A 19,214-nucleotide genomic window follows, 5' to 3' on the forward strand; every position below is an offset into this window, starting at 1 on the left:
ACCACGGACATTTCCACCATGCTCCTAGCAACAGACAAGTCAAGAAAACCGGACCCCTCACCTAAGCTCACTCCGCAAAAGCCCTCGGAAGAACAAGGTAACCTCGCCACCAGAGATGACCTAATGGCCTTCATGAGAGATATTAAGGCCGAAATTCGGTCCTGCATGACCGAGCTCACCACACGACTGGAACAAACCGACCAGCGACTCACGGAAGCAGAACAGAGGATAGGAGAAACCGAAGACCTGACCCAGAACCACGATGCGGCCATAATAGAAATGCGTCGTGAGATCCGAGCGCTTCAGTCCAGCAATGAGATTCTCGCATTCAAGCAAGAAGACTTAGAAAACAGGGCCCGACGGAATAACTTGCGCATCCGTGGGGTCCCAGCAACGATCCAAGATAAAGAGCTCCCGGAGTATATAGGCAACTTCTTCCAGGCTCTCCTTCCATCAACGGACAAAGCCCAACTCATCCTGGACCGAACCCACAGACTACGCCCGAGACGCGGTGTAGATTCAGACGGCCCTCCGGATGTGATCACGAGAATACACTTCTACGCGATCAAAGAAGCCATCTCGGCAATAAGCCGCTCCAAAGATGAACTGTCGTTCATGAGCACCCCCCTACAGATATATCAAGATCTCTCCCCGATCACCGTACAGAAGAGGAGAGCTCTCAAGCCCTTGACCCTATTCCTCCAGAGCCAGCAAATCCGTTACCGTTGGCTCTTCCCCGCTACTCTACAATTCTCGTTCCAGGGAACTCTACGCAAAATTAGCCATCTAGAGGATGCTAAATCGATCCTCCGCCCAAACTCTCCAGAAACCTCGCCCACCCCTAGTCCACTCCTCCCGCCAGAGGAACCAGATCAATCACCTCAAGGACAGCAACAACCCTGGTCTAAATCGCAAAGACGCCGAAAGGTGAAATGATCTAGAGGCCAGCGGTCACGATATTTGGTCCGACGCTGAAGCCAAAACGAAGCATGGCAACGCTGCGGGCCCCGAACGGTCCAGTCCCCCCTCTCCAAGGAGTATGCCACCTACCAACCCTTGGAGCCGAGCGGATCTCAATGGTTCGTCCCCCGCCCCGTTGGCGAGGAAAACTGTTTGGGCCACGTTGGCCATAAGGGCGGCTGCGCAGAAACCTCCAGCCCCCTGTACAGTTGGGAGTTCTCCCACCCGTTTAAGTTTGCCCACCCGTTGGTGGCCCCACTCAGACAAAATATTGCCCTCCCGTTGGAGGACAAAGAAAACCCGGCTGCAGGAGAACCTAGCTAACTCGGAATCTCGATATGAAGACTGAATACCCCCAACCCACCCACGAGGAACAGTATCCCACCCCAGAAGGCACCCAAGAGGCCCCCCCGCTGATCCAGAAGCTAAGGTTCCTAACACTGAACGTTAGAGGCCTCAATGCCCCACAGAAGAGGAAAACAATCCTACAACGCATCCAGAATGAGAAAGCCTCCGTTGTCTTCCTTCAGGAGACACACCTGATCCCAGCGGACTTCGCAAGGCTCAGAGACCGGCAATTCCCAACGCAGTTCTTGGCTTCGAACGGAATGAAGAAGGGTGGCACGGCTATTTTAATCGCCAAAGATTTGAAGCCTCAAATCCTGGACTCTAAACGGGACCCAAACGGCCGCTTCGTAGCGGTGAAATCCCGAATCCTCGGCCAAGTATACACATTGATTTCAGTATACGCACCAAACCAAGAACAAGAGGCATTCTACTCGACCCTGGAAAACTCCCTGCTTCCGTTTGTTGAAGGTCAGACCATCATCGGGGGAGATTTCAACGGAGTCCCCAACCCACTGGTAGATAGATCACACCCCCCTGCCCGCGGAGACTTTGGCTTGGCGATCGCCCTACTTAAATTGTTCCGAACCTTCGAAGTGGTGGATACCTGGAGGATCCTCCATCCAGAGGAACGAGACTACTCATGCTATTCTTACGTGCATAGGACTTACTCACGTATCGACCTCCTACTGGCATCCCCCCAGATCCTGTCATACACAGACGATGTCCTCATAGGCCCCAGAATCCATTCAGATCATGCCCCCGTGATGCTAACGCTAAGAGCCTATAACCCGGACCCGCCCCCAAGACGCAGATGGTCTCTTTATGACCCGATTCTAAACGACATGGCGACGAGGGACGTAGTAGCCAAAACCATAAAACAGTACTTCGAAGACAATAAAAACTAAGACACCTCCCCAGCAACGACATGGGATGCAATGAAGGCCGTAGTACGAGGGGTGCTGATCTCTCGAGGGGCAGCCTACCACAGGCAAAAGCAACAGACCCGCCGCATCCTAGAAGACAAGGTTCTAGAGGCAGAAACAGCATGTAAAGCTAAGAACTGGTCCCCGAGAACCTACCGAATCCTGCAGACGGCACGGAGTAAACTAGAGGCTCACTACGCGGAGGACACAGCCCAGCTATTAACCAAGACGAAGCAGAGCTACTACGCCAGGGGAAACAAAGCTAATAAATTCCTGGTGGAAAAACTCGCAAGAACCAAGAAAAGGAACACTATTCTAAGCCTCCGAGACCCCCAGGGTGCAGCCCAATTCGCGGATCGAGATAAGCTGAGAATTGCAGAAGCTCACGTCACCGAAACCATGACAGCTACCCAGAAGCCCCAGGAAGAGCAGCAGTCCTACCTACGGGAAGCCGCCTTGCCTAAGCTTTCAGCTACGAGCAGAGAAGAATTGGAGGCCCCGATTACCAGCGAGGAGATCGACGAAGCCGTTAAAAGCTTAAGAACAAGAGCCCCGGGCCCGGACGGTTTCTCGACCCGATTCTACAAACTCTTCCGACCTCAGCTACTAGCCGCAATGACGACCCTCTTCAACTCCTTCGCCACCTCTGGATCAACAACCCCGTCAATGAGAGAGTCAATAACAGTATTAGCTCTGAAACCAGGAAAGGACCCCAGCGACATAGCAGCCTATCGACCCATCTCACTACTAAACCTAGATGCGAATATCTACTCGAAGGTCTTGGCAAACCGATTAGCGAGGCTTCTCCCGGACATCATAAACCCAGACCAGACGGGATTCATCTTAAACAGAGCCACCACAGATAATACACGCAGAGTCCTCAACCTGATCGAAATAGCCAGACAAGATTCGGAAAAACTCACCCTGCTAGCCTTAGATGCGACCAAGGCTTTCGACAAAGTAGACTGGTCGTTCCTCCGCCTCACTCTGGAGTCATTCGGCATTGGGCCCTCCTTCCTAAAGCTCACCCTAGCGAACTACCAAGCCCCGACCACCCTGCTCCGAGTGAACGGCCTCCTGACTCACCCGATCTCCCTGACATGCGGCACCAGACAGGGCTGCCCCCTCTCCCCCCTGCTATTCGCTATGGTAATGGAATCACTGGCCCAGCGGATCCGACTTAACCCTAGAATCAAAGGCCTCCAAGTGGGCCCTACCCAGCACAAGATAGCGCTCTACGCTGACGACGTGATGATAACCATCACAGACACCTCGCAATCCTTAAAAGCCGCCCTAGCGGAAATCCACAGATTTGGGAGAGTATCCGGATTCGCCATTAACTTTATGAAATCGACAGCCCTGGGGATAGGGTTGAGCCAGAGAGAGAAGGCATCCTTCAGAGCTCAATGCGCGGTCCCGTTAAATGACACATCCATCCCCTACCTCGGGGTGCAGATCCCCGCTAATCCAGGAGACATCTATCGGATAAACTTCCCCCCCCTGATGAAAGCCCTGGAAAAAGACCTAGACTCCTGGCACAAGCAGGAAATATCCTTAATAGGCCGTATCACAGCATGTAAGATGAACCTGCTGCCACGATTCCTGTACGCCTGCTCGGCTCTCCCCATCATAGTCCCTCGCCCACAACTACAGAGACTGCAAAGGAAGATATTTGGATTCATATGGAGGAGGAAGAAGGCCCCCATTCCCCGGAGGACAATGCTATGTGCTTCAGACCAGGGAGGTCTAGGGGTCCCTGACCTCCAAAAATACCAAATGGCGGCGCAGATAGCGCATACTAGGGCTTGGACTATAACGTCAGGGCGCCCCAAATGGATGGACATAGAGCAGTCCAGATTACCCCTCCCATTACGCTTCCTTCTACACTTGCCAACCGCACTGCGCCGGACATGGCCAGCTATATTATCCTCAACCAAGCAAACATTGAAGGCATGGGATTGGGCCCGCAAAGCCAGAGGTATCCCGAGAGCGCTGGGCCCCTCAGCCCCAGTCTTCCACAACCCGGCGTTCTCCCCGGGAGCTCACCCCACTAACTTTAAGAAATGGATCGCCGGGGGACTCTCTTCCCTAAGCCAACTATTTGAGGGAACCCAGCCGCTGACATTCGCCCAATGCAAAAGTGCGTTCAACCTCACTGAGTCAGACAGATTCACGTACTGCCAAATCAGACACTGGTGCACACACCCCCAGACGCGAGAGGCGGCCACCCGGACCCTGGATGCCCTGGAACTAACAGTAGCGGACCCCCCCTCCCGAGGACAGATCTCGACACTACACCGACTATTCCAAGAGAACCTCCTGTCCAAGAGAGTGACATATATGGCGCAGTGGGAAAAGGACCTAGGACACGCAATCCAAGATCAAGACTGGATCGATATATGGGCCCGCACACGCTCCTCATCCTTCTGCATCACCAACCGGGAATGTGCATACAAACTGCTCATGAGATGGTATTTCCCACCACTACAACTACACCACTTCAACCAGTCACTGGACCCACAATGCTGGCGTCGATGCGGCGCGCCAGGCTCCTATCTACACATGTGGTGGTCATGCCCGGTGGTGAAGAGCTTCTGGACCCAATGTATAGGGACCATCACAGACATAACCCAAATTCCACTGCCACTGGAACCGGAGCCGCTACTGCTGGGGACCCCGATGCCGGACACCTACCCGAAAACGGGCGCTCCTGCGGCCCTCATCACGCAATTACTCCTAGCCGCTAAAATCACAATAGCCCGGACATGGAAGACCCCGGAGGGCCCCCTACCGGTGCTATGGTGGCTGAAAATCTGGGACATCTTCATTGCTGAGAAAGTGATGGCAGCAAACAGAGGCCGCCTCCATCAGTTCACAAACATTTGGTCGCCCGTGATTGACTATGACTTACGCTTCCCGGCCATGACATACAAACCGCGCCTAGTGCAATTGGCCCAGCAGGCGGCGGACAGGGAACGGTCCCAGCTGATGGAGGAGCAGGCCCCAGAGGATAGCCAAATCCAGGACTTGAGGACGTAAACTGGGAGGGGAAGGAGAAAGGAGAACCGAGGTGGGAAGAGACGGGAGCGAATGAATCAGAAATCGGACCTTGTGGGGAGGGAAATAGACAATCCACGGTAGACCCCCGAGACCAAGAAGTGGGGTTAGGTGGGGGGGATGTAAATAAGCGGATTATAACTCCGAGATAAAGTGTTAAACTGAGATGTCAATGCTTTCTCCTGTATGCCGACTGAAAATAAACAAGTTAAAAAAAAAAAAAAAAAGTGCTGTCGGTAGGAGCAACCACAGAGAAAGCGGCCAACTCTCTGGCTATAGTAGCCAGATATGACAGAGAGATGTGGCACCGGCTGGCACCTATGCTGGAGCATCTTCCGGAAGAACATAGGAAGGCGGCGATGTTACTCATCTGGGAAGGTGAAGAGGCCTCCAATCATGCTATAAACGTTGCTGTGGACCTCGCAGAATCGGGGTTTAAACAAGTGAACAACGGGGTGGTTCTACGAAGACAAGCATGGCTTAAATGCACCAACTTTAGACCAGAGGTGCAATACATGGTGCTGGATATGCCCTTTGAGGGAGATCTTCTGTTTGGTGAGAAGGTGGATGAGGCCCTGAAGGGCATGTAGGAGGACTCTGACACGGTGCGTTCCTTGGGTGCCCTCCAGAGTGGTCGAAGTTTTAGGTCTTTTTGTCCCTTTAGGGGAGCATAGGGAAACTCCAGATTCTCGGCATCGAGAGACAGATCCTTCAGTAGGCCGGCGTACCCCTCCCAGCGATACAAACGAGCATCTCAAGCGGCAAAACGACGTCGGGACTACCAGACCTCCAGGAAGAGAACAGGCTACTCCTCGTCGTCGAGAGAGAAGCAGACCAAGGACCAGCAATGACGGGCATCGGAACGTTCTGGGAGGCAGAGTATCGTCCTGCGTCTACGAATGGGAGCAAATAACAACGGATCAGTGGGTGTTGGACACAGTAAGGTAAGGACATTTCCTGCAATTCAAGAGCAACCCTTCGCACATTCCACCGGCGTTTGTAGCTCAACCCCATCTGAGCGTGTTGCAGCAGGAAGTAGCACTTATGCTACAAAAAGGAGCTATAGAATTGGTTCTGTCATCGCAAAAGGGTCAAGGGGTTTATTCCCGATACTTTGTGGTGAAAAAACCAAACGGAAAATGGCGTCCCATTCTAGACCTGCGCGATCTCAACCAGACGTTGAAAAGCCTAAAATTCAAGATGCTCACGCTCCAGGAAGTGATCAGTTCAAGAAGGGGATTTTCTGGCGTCTCTGGACCTGCAGGACGTGTACTTCCACATACCAATGCGTTGTCGACACAAAGTTCCTAAGGTTTGTGGTAGGACGGACTCACTACCAGTTCACAGTACTTCCCTTTGGGCTGAAATCCTCTCCCAGAAGCAGTGCGCTGGGCCTTAATTAGATTAGTTCACGAAATGTTTGGCCCCAGTGGCAGCCTGGCTGAGAAGGCAAGGTCATCATGTGTACCCGTATCTCGACGACTGGTTGGTGAGGGGGTCCTCTCCTATGTCAACTAACGCAAGTTTGCAGGCCACCATGCAACTTTTACAACAGCTGGGGTTTGCGGTAAACTTTGACAAATCTTCATTGACTCCGTCGAGAAACTTGGTGTTCCTGGGCGCGCAGTTCGAGATCCAGTCAGGGTTAGTGAAGCCATCCCTTGACAGAATCACCAAACTCAATCGATTGGCAAGTCGGCTGAGGATCAATACCAGACTATCAGTGAGAAAATATGTGTCGATTCTGGGCGCTATGGCGTCCTGCATTCCTCTAGTGGGCAACTGCCGCCTTTTCATGAGGCCGGTTCAAGAGTTCCTGGCAGACCGGTGGACGCAGGCCCAATGGCTCTGGTCAGACCAGCTGACCGTCGACGATGACGAGCTCCTGCTAGCTCTTCAGTGGTGGCAGAGCTTTCATAACCTATCCCGAGGGGTACCCCTACAGGAGCCGGAGTTTCGTCTAACCATAGTGACGGACGCATCCCTGACAGGCTGGGGAGCACACATGGGCACTCTACAAACGCAAGGTCGATGGTCCCGGAGGGAGTCACTCCTGCACATCAACGTTCTGGAGCTGAGGGCAGTGCGCTGGGCCTTGAAGTCTTTCCTGCCGCACATCAGAGGGTCAATAGTGAGAATATTGACAGACAACACGACGGCAATGTTTTACTTAAGGAAGCAAGGGGGCACTCGGTCCAGAACCCTTTCCATCGAGGCTCAGAAGGTGTGGCATTGGGCTCTGAAACACGATATATCCAACGTAGCTCATCATCTCCCTGGAGTAAGGAACGAGCAAGCGGACTCACTCAGCAGAAAAATTGACCAAATACACATATGGGAGATAGACAGCGTTCAGTTGTCGAAGGTCTTCAAGAAATGGGGGCAGCCTCCGCTGGATCTCTTCGCAACGAAGGGTAACAAGAAGTGTGAGCTGTACGCCAGCAGGTGGCCACAGGAAGGTTCTCTGGGGGAAGCGTTCTCCTTCCCGTGGACGGACAAGTTTCTCTACGCCTCTCCCCCGTTCCCTCTTATACAGAGAACCCTGCAGTGGATACATAGGTACAGGTGCCGGGTCATCCTAGTGGCACCTTGTTGGCCGAGGCAGCCGTGGTTTTCCGACCTGCTTCATCTGTCAATAGAACAGCCGATAACGTTTCCGAAGGTCCCGAATCTCCTGTCCTGGGACGAAGGGACAGTGTGGCATCACAATCCAGACAGTCTCAATCTCACAGCTTGGCTCCTGACTTTTCGGAATTTGGTGCCTTGAGCATTTCGTCGGATTGTCGGAGAATCCTGCAGGCAGCACGGGCCCCTTCCACCAACAAGTCATATGCACGTAAGTGGGATGGTTTTGTACGTGGTGTCAAGGGCAGCCGGGATTGCAACCTCTAAGGGTAACTCTGCAGCAACTTCTACTGTATCTGCTACACCTGGCGAAGAGCGGATTGTCTTTTTCATCAATAAAAGTACACCTGGCGGCCATCTCTAGGTTCACGAGGAAGAGGCAGTCGTCTCCTTTGTTTAGTGACAGGCTGGTGAAACACTTCATGAGGGGTCTGTTCCGAACATTCCCGCCGATTAAACGCTTTCCACCAACGTGGAGTCTTAATGTGGTGCTAGCAGGGTTAATGAAAGCACCCTTTGAACCAATGGCCACCTCGTCGATGGAATTCTTATCATGGAAGTTGGCTTTTCCAATAGCCGTTACATCAGCTAGGCTGCTCTCAGAATTGCAAGCATTGGTCGTAGACCCACCGTACCTAAGGTTCTTTAAAGACAAAGTGGTGCTGTCAACTAATCCTCGTTTCATCCCAAAGGTTCCTACTGCTTATCATAAACACTTGTCTATTGTCCTGCCTACATTTTTCTCAACCCCCTCATCGGCTGCAGAAAAAGCCCTCCATACCTTGGACGTGAAGAGAGCTCTAAAATGCTATCTTCATCGGACTCAACAACTTAGATCTACGCAGCAACTCTTCATTGCATATGGTCCGTCAACGAGAGGAAAAGCAATTTCAAAGCAAGGACTGGCTCGATGGGTCTCATCGACGATTGCCTTTTGTCATTCCAAGGCGGGAAAACCACTACAAGGGCGTCCGAGAGCTCATTCCACAAGGTCAACTTTGTCTTCGGCGGCGTTGTGGGCAGGAATCCCGCTGGCAGACATTTGCCAGGCGGCGGCATGGTCAGTGCCTCACACGTTTACCCGCCATTACTGCCTCGAACGGCAGCATGTGGACGATGTACAAATGGGCAGACCGTCTTGTAAGCCCTTTTCATGAAGGGTCTGTACTTATTTTAGCATATATATATATATATATATATATATATATATATATATATATATATATATATATATATATATATTGATATGTGCATGTACATTTGTGTATTTATATATTTATACGTTTGCAGTTATATGTAAGCATGGTTTTATATATATATATATATAAGTATGTATGCTTAGGAGGGTGTTGTTGGATTGCATTCACACCTCCCCTTTTTTCAGGATTACTGCTGTGCATTCTATTCTAAGCATGTGAATCCATGAAAGATCCAATGTTGGAGAAGGGAATAGTTTCTTACCTGTAACTCCATTTCTCCAGCATTGGTATCTTACATGGATTCACATGCGCCCGCCGGCTTCCCCGGAATGCCATGTATTTGTATAACTAGGTTTTCACCCCATTCTGCTTTGGAGGGGTTGAAATCTGAAGGGAGCCGCGGGGGCGGGGCATTTATACCGCTACGTCCTAGTGGGGCATGCGTAAGCGGCCCCGAAAACGACATAGATAGGACACAGACGTGTTGGAAGATTTCCTATGGGAAACGGCTTTATAAGTGTACCGAGGGTTCCCAGTCTGTCGACGGGAATATTCTAAGCATGTGAATCCATGAAAGATACCAATGCTGGAGAAATGGAGTTACAGGTAAGAAACTATTCCCTTCTCAGGGTGTGGATCTCCTTGTGCTACTGCTAGTTCTATAAAATGATTGCCTCTTCTGTAAATGGCCTCTGAGAGTGTGTAAGCTTGCTGTTGCAGGTGTTCAGTGGTGCAATCTTGGCTGTAACCTTTTTGTCACTGGGTGCGTGAAGAGTTACTAGTGTCAATGTTCTGAAGAGGATGAAGAGGTGTGTTATGCTGCTAATCCTGCTGTAACTGTTCTGTTTGGATGCTTGCATTCTGTGGTTCATATTCTTTGCCTATGTGAAGGTTTCCATTTCATATTGTTAATTAAAACCATCCTTTTAATAATGTAATTATGCCTTTTACTTTGAAGGTCATTTTGCAAAAGACTGTTTTATGCAACCTGGGGGCACAAAATACAGTCTTGTACCAGAGGTGGAGGATGAAGAGGAACAGTCCAGTCAGCCAAGCCAACTGGAAAATTCCTCAAAGAAAAGAAAAAAGGTAAAAAGCTGCAATTTGAAGTGTGTCCTAAAATACCTGGATCTCCTATTCATTGGGGGTCTTTACGAGTCTTCCGGTATCCCGTTGGTAATTCCGGTGGGATACTGGGAAACTGACCTACTGTTACCGGCGCCTGATATCCCGGTATTACCGGGATATTCCAGGGCCGGCAACCGCAGTAAATGTCCATTCCATATAGGACTCCATGAATGGGAATGGTATTTCCGGTCGGTAATACCGGTGCTGGAAATACTGGTTGTTTTTTGCCAGTGGGGGACCGATTTACCTCTAGCTCTTGGCCGAGGTAAATCAGGTAACCCTCACCAGCCGGTCTGGGAAAAGTGCCAGTCACAGAATTAACACCACTTTTCCCAGTACTTTTCCCAGACCGGCAAACTAATACCCCCACAGTGTCTGATGGTTGTGTAGCTGAGCAAACCCTGCATTTACCAAAAGGCACATCTTTAAGGGTTATGTTTTATCCATGCCATGTAACAATAATTAAACACCAAAAAAATATATATCTTTTTTGTATCTTAAACGGGCATGGCCAGAAATTTTTCTGAATCTGCCTGCTTTTGTTTCTGAAAATACTTATGTCCCCTTTCCTGCATAATCTTGGGATGTCCCATAAAACCGTATGGCATCAGAGCCTGTTGCAAAGCAGCATGGCATAGAATTTTCCAGAACACACTAGCGTGGGCATGCTCAAAACACGCCCCCTGTGGCACTTCGCCCATTCCCAGCACAACCATCAGTCCCTTTCTTTGCTCCAGACACACCGGATCGTTGCACCTGCAGTTGGGATTTGTTGCACCCAAATTTGGTTAAAAAAAAAACCTCTGTCTCAATGGGTTCAAACATTGCGCTAGTGGTGCTCAGAGTTTTTCCTCTGCTTAACCGCACAATCTATGCCGTTTTCCTCACGTCTATGCACGCTTCACAATTGGCAGGAAGTGTTAGGATAGACTCTTCCCGAGGACTTTGTGTCGAGAGGACTTTGTCGTGTTGAGTGAAGAGCAGTAAGTGGACTATTGTTCACCATGCCCACTGAGCCTCTCCCAATGCGAGAGGGATTGCTCAGGCCCCACCCGCTAAGGCGGGGCTTATCAGATTTGCATCACCTCAGAGAGTGGGTTCATGCTTCTGCCATTCCACGCACCAGTTGTTTTACAGATTGCTGACCCAGCAGCAGTGGCGTCGCCAGGAAGCAAATTTAGGAGGGGGGGGGGCACAGACAAAAGTGGGGGGGCAGCGCCTATGAAAGGGTATGTATGACGTCACACTGCCCACATCCCACTATACCTCCCCTCCCATCATATTGCAGGCACAAAACCATGCAGTGACTAATGGCCCATCATTAGCAGTTTACTGCACTACATTCTGATTGGAGGTGCTGGTTTTAGCTGCAGAGGGAACTGAACTGTTTTCATTGTTGTGCTTATGAGTCAAGCCGAGTGCTTATGAAGACTTATGACAGCCTCCATTCACTATCTATTTCTGCACAACATTACACTATCCTGTTGTTCAGCTCCTGTGTTCTGTTGCATTGACAGTGCACAGAGCAGCCCAGCTTGAGGTAGTGTGGGTACAGTGGGGTGGGGGACAGGATTTTAGAGTGGGGGCATGGCACTCCCATATTCCCCTAGCGATCAGGAAGGAGAGCTCACCGTACTGCACAGCCCACGCCTATTCTGCCCCTCCTTCCCTCCAATTACTTCCCTGGTCTGGGTGGGGCAACAGCCCTGTGTTGCACAAAAAGCCTCGGAAGACGAGTGACAAAAAACGTCAAAAGGCCATGTGACAAAAACGTCAAAATCTCGCCACTGCTGATAGTGGGTTGTGTGCATGATACTGGCAGACCCATACATTGGCTCAATGGGTCAGCTTGAATCGCCCTTCCTAATCGGTGGTGGTTTCTATCACTTTGTCTTAAGGAAAACCCACCCATTGCCTCAAACTTAGCATCCGGACTCCTGGCGGCCCATCTCTTATGCCATCTGCCATGGAGAAAAAGGCCTTAGAGACTCAGTAGGGAAGAAGGTCTGCATGAACACAGCACTTTTTTTGCACCAAGCAAACACGGAAGGCATTCTTGCAGCCTGCACTAATACATTCTGGTGCTAACCCTAAAACTCTTCCGGTTAGTAAGGAAACATCTCTTGCTTGCTTTCGGGATCAACTTGACTTCTGTAAAATCTGAAGACCACTCAATTCTGCAACAAGATACTACAAGTAATGTTTGAGATTCATTGGTCGATGTGCGTCTGTCTGTGCACTGGAGTACTGGAACAGAGGTTGTGATACATTAGTTGATCTTGGTGTGGATCCCGCTTTTAAAAGTACATGATGTACTGCAAAACAGGGTTCGAGCATTAGGAAAACTGATGATGATGATAACATGTAGTATCGTGGCTGCTCAGGTAAATTCATTCAGGCAGGAACTTTGGAGAGACTTCAGTCCCCCTTAATTATCCGTACTACAGGTGCGTAAACCAGCCGACCGTTTATCAAGGTGCAAGCGAACACTGTGCAGAGCCCTTTAATGAACGTTTTTTTTTAATGTTTTGCTAGATTGGGTGCACAACCACCTGTTTCCATGCGCTGAGGCAGTCAGTTACTAGACTACGACATGCATTCCAAACTTTCTGTGCTGGAAATGCTATGCAGTACGTGCTGCCGAGGCAGCGGAGACCAGGCTGCGACCTTACAACATACAGGTTGCAGCTGCGCAGCAGCCGTGGAAGCAGTCTTTTCAACTTCTCACCCCCCGCCCTCCCAATACACCGTCCTTGGCCAATGATGTGAGTACTTGGGTATGTCATGGCAATCCCTGTCAAAGGTGCGAGAACCTTGAACTTTGATCGATTAATATCAATGCAACCTATTATATTTATTTATATATTTATTGCATTTATTGACAGCGCTCAAACCCATAGGTTTCACGGCGCTGTTAAACTTAGATAAACAAACAGAACATAATACAAACGAAAACAGTACATGATGCAGAGTTAGGTAGGGTCCAGGGAAGTTTCCCCAATGTCAGGTTAGTCATATGTGTCCGACATGATGTGAGCATCTAAGCAAAACAGTGGTAATAAATAGAAACGTGATCGCTATATGTGGCAAATGGTGAGTGCATTGCAAATGTCTGCACAAAAGTGAACAATATTGGCTTAGCCAGTGCTTGTTTTGGCATGCCTAATTTTGTTACAGATGAGTTCGGATCCAGGTAGCCTTACAGCTGGACACATGCACAGGCACACCTGAACATGCTCACCCTTTAGTGTTGCATCATCCACAGCCCAGCTCTTGTGGTTCCAGGCCATGTAACACTCCAGTGGCTCAGTGGGTGCCGAGCACAAGCCTCTACATGGCTCAGACTCCTACTCAAAACATCACTTTGCCGAACCTAACTTTGCATATAAATCTTCTCATGAGTGATTGATGGCAGTAGGTTAGCATTACAGCCTGCCAGAGCAGAATGCTCTGTCTTCACAGACAAAAATGACAAACCAAGAACAAAATTGGACGTGACCCCTTCCCTCATTTGGGTGTGCATGACGACACACAGCTACTAGACCAATAGAACAGGGCTTTGGGCCTTCTCAAGGGCCTAGAACCCGAGGCTCCCGAACAGACCACGTGGTGCATTGACGCAGACTTCAGGGCTACCTTTGCAGCTGTTGCCCATGCTTCAATGTTGCAAAGCGCTTGAAAGTAGCCACCTGCCAGCAGGTTAGTCCTATATAAAGCCCCAGAAACCTAGTCTCTGATCGTCCTTATCTCAGAAAGGTCCCTTTTCAATGTCTGGCCTTTCCCGTCACCCTTTTATCCAGTTCTGTCTCATCGTGTTGGCCTCCGGCTTCGCTCTATTAAGTGGTTGTCAGAGTGGCATATTTTGGCTCCAAAGATCCAGAGACGGGGTAAACTTGCCTGACCTTTCACCAGACTGGTGCTGTGTTTATGCATTCCCCTGGACAGGTGTGTGCTCTTGGCAGCAGACATAGGGACGGTGCATGGGGGGTGAGCAGGTTATTATGAGCGAAGGGTTCATTAAAACGTTGAACAGATGTGGGTGTCCTTTGTCCCTAGTGGGTTAGGAAGGGAGTGCTTTGTGGTATTTAAATTGCATGCACCTCGCTATGCGTTAAGATGTGGGCATGCATTTATTGGAGGTCAAGGAATAGCATTGTATGTTTTCACACTGTTGTCTTTGTTAGGGTTTTTTGCCAAGTCCTGTCTGTGACAAGACTTTACAAAGCCCCCCTTGGATGAACAGGCTTCTGCATTCCCCGGGACAGGGGTGTGCTCTTGGCAGCAGAGATAGGGACGGTGCATGGGGGGGGGTTACTAAACAGAACATATGTGGGGTGCTTTTTTTGTATTATTCTTTTTTATGAGCAACATGCACCTTGTGCATTTATTTTAAAAAAAAACTATTATTGAATTAGGGTACCACTATAAACATTGCATTTTAATTAAATAGTTCAGTATACCATCTGAGTTAAAGTATACCTTTATATGTTTGATTATTAAGCCCTGGGTAATCGCAATGAGGAGTTTCCTGGTGCACGTACCAAAAATATAAATCAATGCAACAGCAGTAAACATAAGGAGAGCAGAGATGCAGATCTACAAAGAACGTATTTGTGACCTTGAGCACCTCATGTGTTGTATTCAAAAGCCTTAATGTCTTTTTAAACAAGTTTCATATTCACTTAGGTCCCCCTCGGCCATGCTCAGACATTGTTCAAACACCTCTTTATAACAATGTTCAAAAACGTTTAACAATGCATGAAGGACCTTCGATTGTACAAGGGATTTGGCCGAACGCTTGTATGACCACCTTGACACCTATTGTCAGCCTCCCCTAGGGCCTTCTTTTATTTACAGTTTGCACCTTTGATCTTGTATTGTTGCCATGGCAACCTCGAGTTTAACAGTCAGGCTCTTATCTGGTTCTTTCGACTCACCGGCTGGGCCGAACACAGCGTTTCTTTTGACGATGGAGTCAAGGATGTACCACAATGGCAACCGTGTCTCCTCGCCCTGGCTATCAGTGTGGGAGGGTTCCATGTACCGCTGACATCCCGTTACACCATCCACCAGCTGCTATTCTCAGTCTTAGAGTTCTTTGTTTGGAGGTTTCGTGGGTCTGGGCTGAAAATGGCAAGGGCAATTCCCTCCTTGACGTCCTTTCAGGTCGCGCCGTCTTTCTTCTCCGTTTGAAGTGCCACCTTGGAATCACTGCTTCGTCGTACGTTCCCCCTTGCTCAGAGTGTGCTCTCGTGTTCTGCCTATTATCCCTAAGGGGAAGGGACAGGGCTGTCAGGTGTTTGAAATCAATGGCAATTGCCTAACTCTGCCTGACCCTTGAGTTGGGACATGTCAGGTATATGGCTCTCGTGTTAGTCCGTTGTCTTTCAGGGTAATCGGCTTGTGATAAAGTGTTTGTATTAAGAAAGGGGGGTTGATGTGTTGAGTATCCTACAGAGTAGGATGGGGAAAAGGTGCTAATTAAAAAGGGATACTGCGTCTCACCCATCGGCGTCCCACTTCCACTCTCTGAGGACCCCCCATCCAGGTGATCCTCCCGCACTGGTCCACCCCCAGGAACTGGATCCAATAGCGATCGATGTGTCCTGGCCACCTGGTTGGCAGATCCATGGGGACTAGCTAGTGAGACACCTTCAGGGTTCTCACACTGTGCAGCCACGCAGCTGTGTCCATAACTGCTTCTCGGGGCTAAATGTTTTGGTGGCAAAGGTAGTAGTGCTGAAACGAAAGTGACATGGAGAAAATGGTGGCCGCCTGCAGACAAAGAGACCAGATTTGGAACATTTGAGTCTGACTTTGGCGGATGGCTTACCGGACTACACCGGCCGCGTATTACGGACTGATCAGACACTGTGATAGGAGGGGGCACACTGCAGCCCAATCTATGGGAAGTAGTTACGACAATTGGAGGCAATGCAGGTAGCTGCCTCTATGTAAATGAGGCACACAGGTGGGGCAGTGTGTTACCTCCAGGAACACGCAGGGAATAACAGTTGCTGATCGACACTGGAAAGTCCGATAAGGCACAGGAAGTATTGGCCTCGCACCGCAGAGAAGACTATACACAACTTGGCGCTGAGTAGCATCTGACACAACCGCCTTACACAAGTGAAGATGGTATCTAGGTTGCCCAAAGTCAAGGGGAAACAATCAACCCTAGAGGAGTTTGCTAAATCATCACCAGCAACGGAAGGGGCTAGACCTAATGGACAGCGCACACAACACGAAGAAACCACAGCACGCAACGACAAACAGATACTAGATGCTATAGCCATCCCATTGTGGGGCTTCCGGAAGGCGAAGAAGGATCGGACCCGACAAATTACGTCGAGAATATGTTATTGTAAGAGATAACCGGCGGAGCACTCAGCCAGGGGTTTGCAGTGGAACGAGTGCACAGAGCCTTGGTCAGGAAGCCGCCACTGGGAGCCCCCCCGCGGCCTATCATTGCTAAAATACTGAATTATACAGACAGAGAGAAGGTCTTGGAGCATTTCCACAAAGGGGGGGACGATAAGCAGAGCATCAGCAACCATCACGGCGTACCCGACTACACCCTCTTGGTGCAGAGACAGCGGATGAACTATGTGGCAGTCAAAAAGAGGCAGCGGGAGGCGGGCTACAGATAGATGCTGCTGTACCCGGTGAAGATGAAATTGCTCCATAAGAACAAGGCCCTTTTTATTGACTTTCCAGAGGATGCGACGGCATGGTTGGATGCAAGGAACTGCCCGTCAAGGTCGGGAGACCAGGCGGAGCGTGAGACGGAGAAGTGAATCGGTCCCTTTGCAGGGCCGTACAAGTGGACATACAGATCCTTGGAAGATAAGTACAGCACATATATTGACTTTGGGACTAGACTATAATTGCGCATTAGATCCGAACCCCTGATCTATAATATATACGGAAGTTAGTTGGCCTGAGCTGTGAAAGTCGTGTAGTGCTCATCATATAGAAATGTTTGACAAACAGTAGCTTCAATGCAGGAACGGAGGAGACACATCTTTACCCCCAGTAGTTAGATTAGTTAGGATATTAGTAGTATAGTATCCCGCTGCTGGGTTCTGAATATCGGCTAAGCCGCAGAATGGGACTAGATGCGGGGTAGCCTGAGATCCAGGGATGGAGCTGGGCAATTGTTTGGGGAGTTGGGGTAGTTGGGGACGGGATGGGCGGGGGGTTGTAGGGGAGTTGGGGGAGTTTCAGTGGTAATTGTTAGGGAACGAGCTTACACACACACGCGCTCTTGCTTAGAGCGGGAAACGAGGAGGGACAGAGGTGGAGTCTGGGAACTGCTGAAATATGGGGGACCTTAAGATATTAACCTGGAACGTCAGGGGGCTCAACAGTTACCTGAAGAGGAACAAGATCATGATGTACTTAAGAAGGCAGAAAATAGATATAGCCCTAATGCAGGAAACGCATCTCACGAAAGAGAAACAAGAGGTGGTACAGAGGAAATGGAAGGGGACCACCATAGGTGCAACGTATTCGGTTTATGCCAGAGGGGTGATCACTTGGGTGGCACCACATGTCCCTTTCCATGTGCTACAGACTACAGTGGAGGCGAATGGGAGGATGGTGGTAATACAAGGATTGATGGAAAACAGAGAAATATGCATTATTAATACATATGCCCCGAACCAGGACACAGTGACTATTTCAAGTACCTATATAGTAAAATGAGTCCGTACCTGGGGGGGTGGGGTGGTTATATGGGGAGGCGACTTTAACTGTAAGTTGGACCCAAGAGTAGACAGGTCAGACAAGAAATTAGACAAACCCACCCCCGCTGCTAAAATACTAAAGACCCTGTTGGGAGACCTTCGGCTGGAGGATATGTGGAGGCTACACCACCCACACGATAGACAATACTCGCATTACTTGGCCCCACAAAATGTGTACACACGGTTAGACTATATGTTTGCCTCACAGGAAATTACGGGAGAAATAGTGCGATCAGAATACAAAGCGAGGGTCCTTTCGGACCCCTTGCCATTGGTCTTAACATGGTAATATGTGCCTCCTAGAGCTAGGATCCCTAAATGGCGACTCAGAGCCGAAGCATTGAAAGACACAATGTTTAGGGAGGACCTGAGAGAAGACAATGTACAATACTTCGAAAATAACACTGGGAGCGTTGAATCAGCCGGTACCCTATGGGAAGCATTTAAGGTGGTGATGAGAGGATCAGCTATAGCCAAATCTAAAGACCTGCAGGGAGCCTTATTACGGGAGCTACAGAAGGCAGAGGCGAAACTAGAGACAGTCTTGGTTAGAGGAGGTACCTGAGGATGCTGAAACCATAAACCAATTGCAGCAAGACTGTGTAGGGCACTGGGAGAGATTATGCAACTTAAACTATAAGAAATATACAATGAGACAGCACGCTCGGGGAGACTGTTGGCATGGTTGTATAAAAGTGAGACCCCCAGACCAACAATCAGAGTAGTAACGGGAGAGAGTGGACAAATATTGGACACCCAAGAGGGTGTGAACAGAGAGTTCCTTGAATTCTATAAACGATTGTATGGAGACGGAGGAGGGGGTGAAGGGAGCGAGATAGTGGAAACACTAGAGGATATTGGCTTACCAAAATTAAGTGCAGAAGAGCGAGAGGACCTAGATGCCCCAATTACACTGGAAGAACTAGAAGCGTTGGTTGAGCAACTACCCACCAGTAAATCCCTGGGTGCAGACGGCGTCCACAGTGAGTTCTACAAAATGTACAAGAAATAAGTGCTCCCCCCGCTGCTGGCAATGTTAAATGAAGCATTTGAAACAGGAATATTGCCAGAATCCCTGAGAGAGGCGATCATTATCCCACTCCCCAAACCTAATAAGCCAATAATGGACTGTGGGTCCTACAGACCGCTGTCGATGCTGACCCAGGACAGCAAGATACTCACGGCAGCGTTGGCAAATAGAATAAGATGGGTCATAAGTAAATTGA

General features: G+C 49.6%; 1 protein-coding gene across 2 annotated transcripts in view; it reads left to right on the forward strand.

Annotated features, from left to right (window-relative positions):
- The window catches only part of ZCCHC17 (zinc finger CCHC-type containing 17), a 262,713-nt gene that overhangs the window by 204,590 nt on the left and 38,909 nt on the right, over positions 1-19,214 (forward strand). Inside the window, exon 7 of one of the 2 annotated variants that reach the window (XM_069623041.1) lies at positions 10,071-10,201. The exons of the other annotated variant lie outside the window; for it this stretch is intronic. Within the exon in view, the coding sequence (XP_069479142.1) occupies positions 10,071-10,201 (131 nt within the window). The remainder of the gene's footprint in view (positions 1-10,070; positions 10,202-19,214) is intronic. 2 annotated transcript variants of the gene reach the window in all.

The sequence above is a fragment of the Ambystoma mexicanum genome, chromosome 11 (assembly GCF_040938575.1).
Source record: "Ambystoma mexicanum isolate Mex_15411 chromosome 11, UKY_AmexF1_1, whole genome shotgun sequence".
Classification (NCBI taxonomy): Eukaryota; Metazoa; Chordata; class Amphibia; order Caudata; family Ambystomatidae; genus Ambystoma; species Ambystoma mexicanum.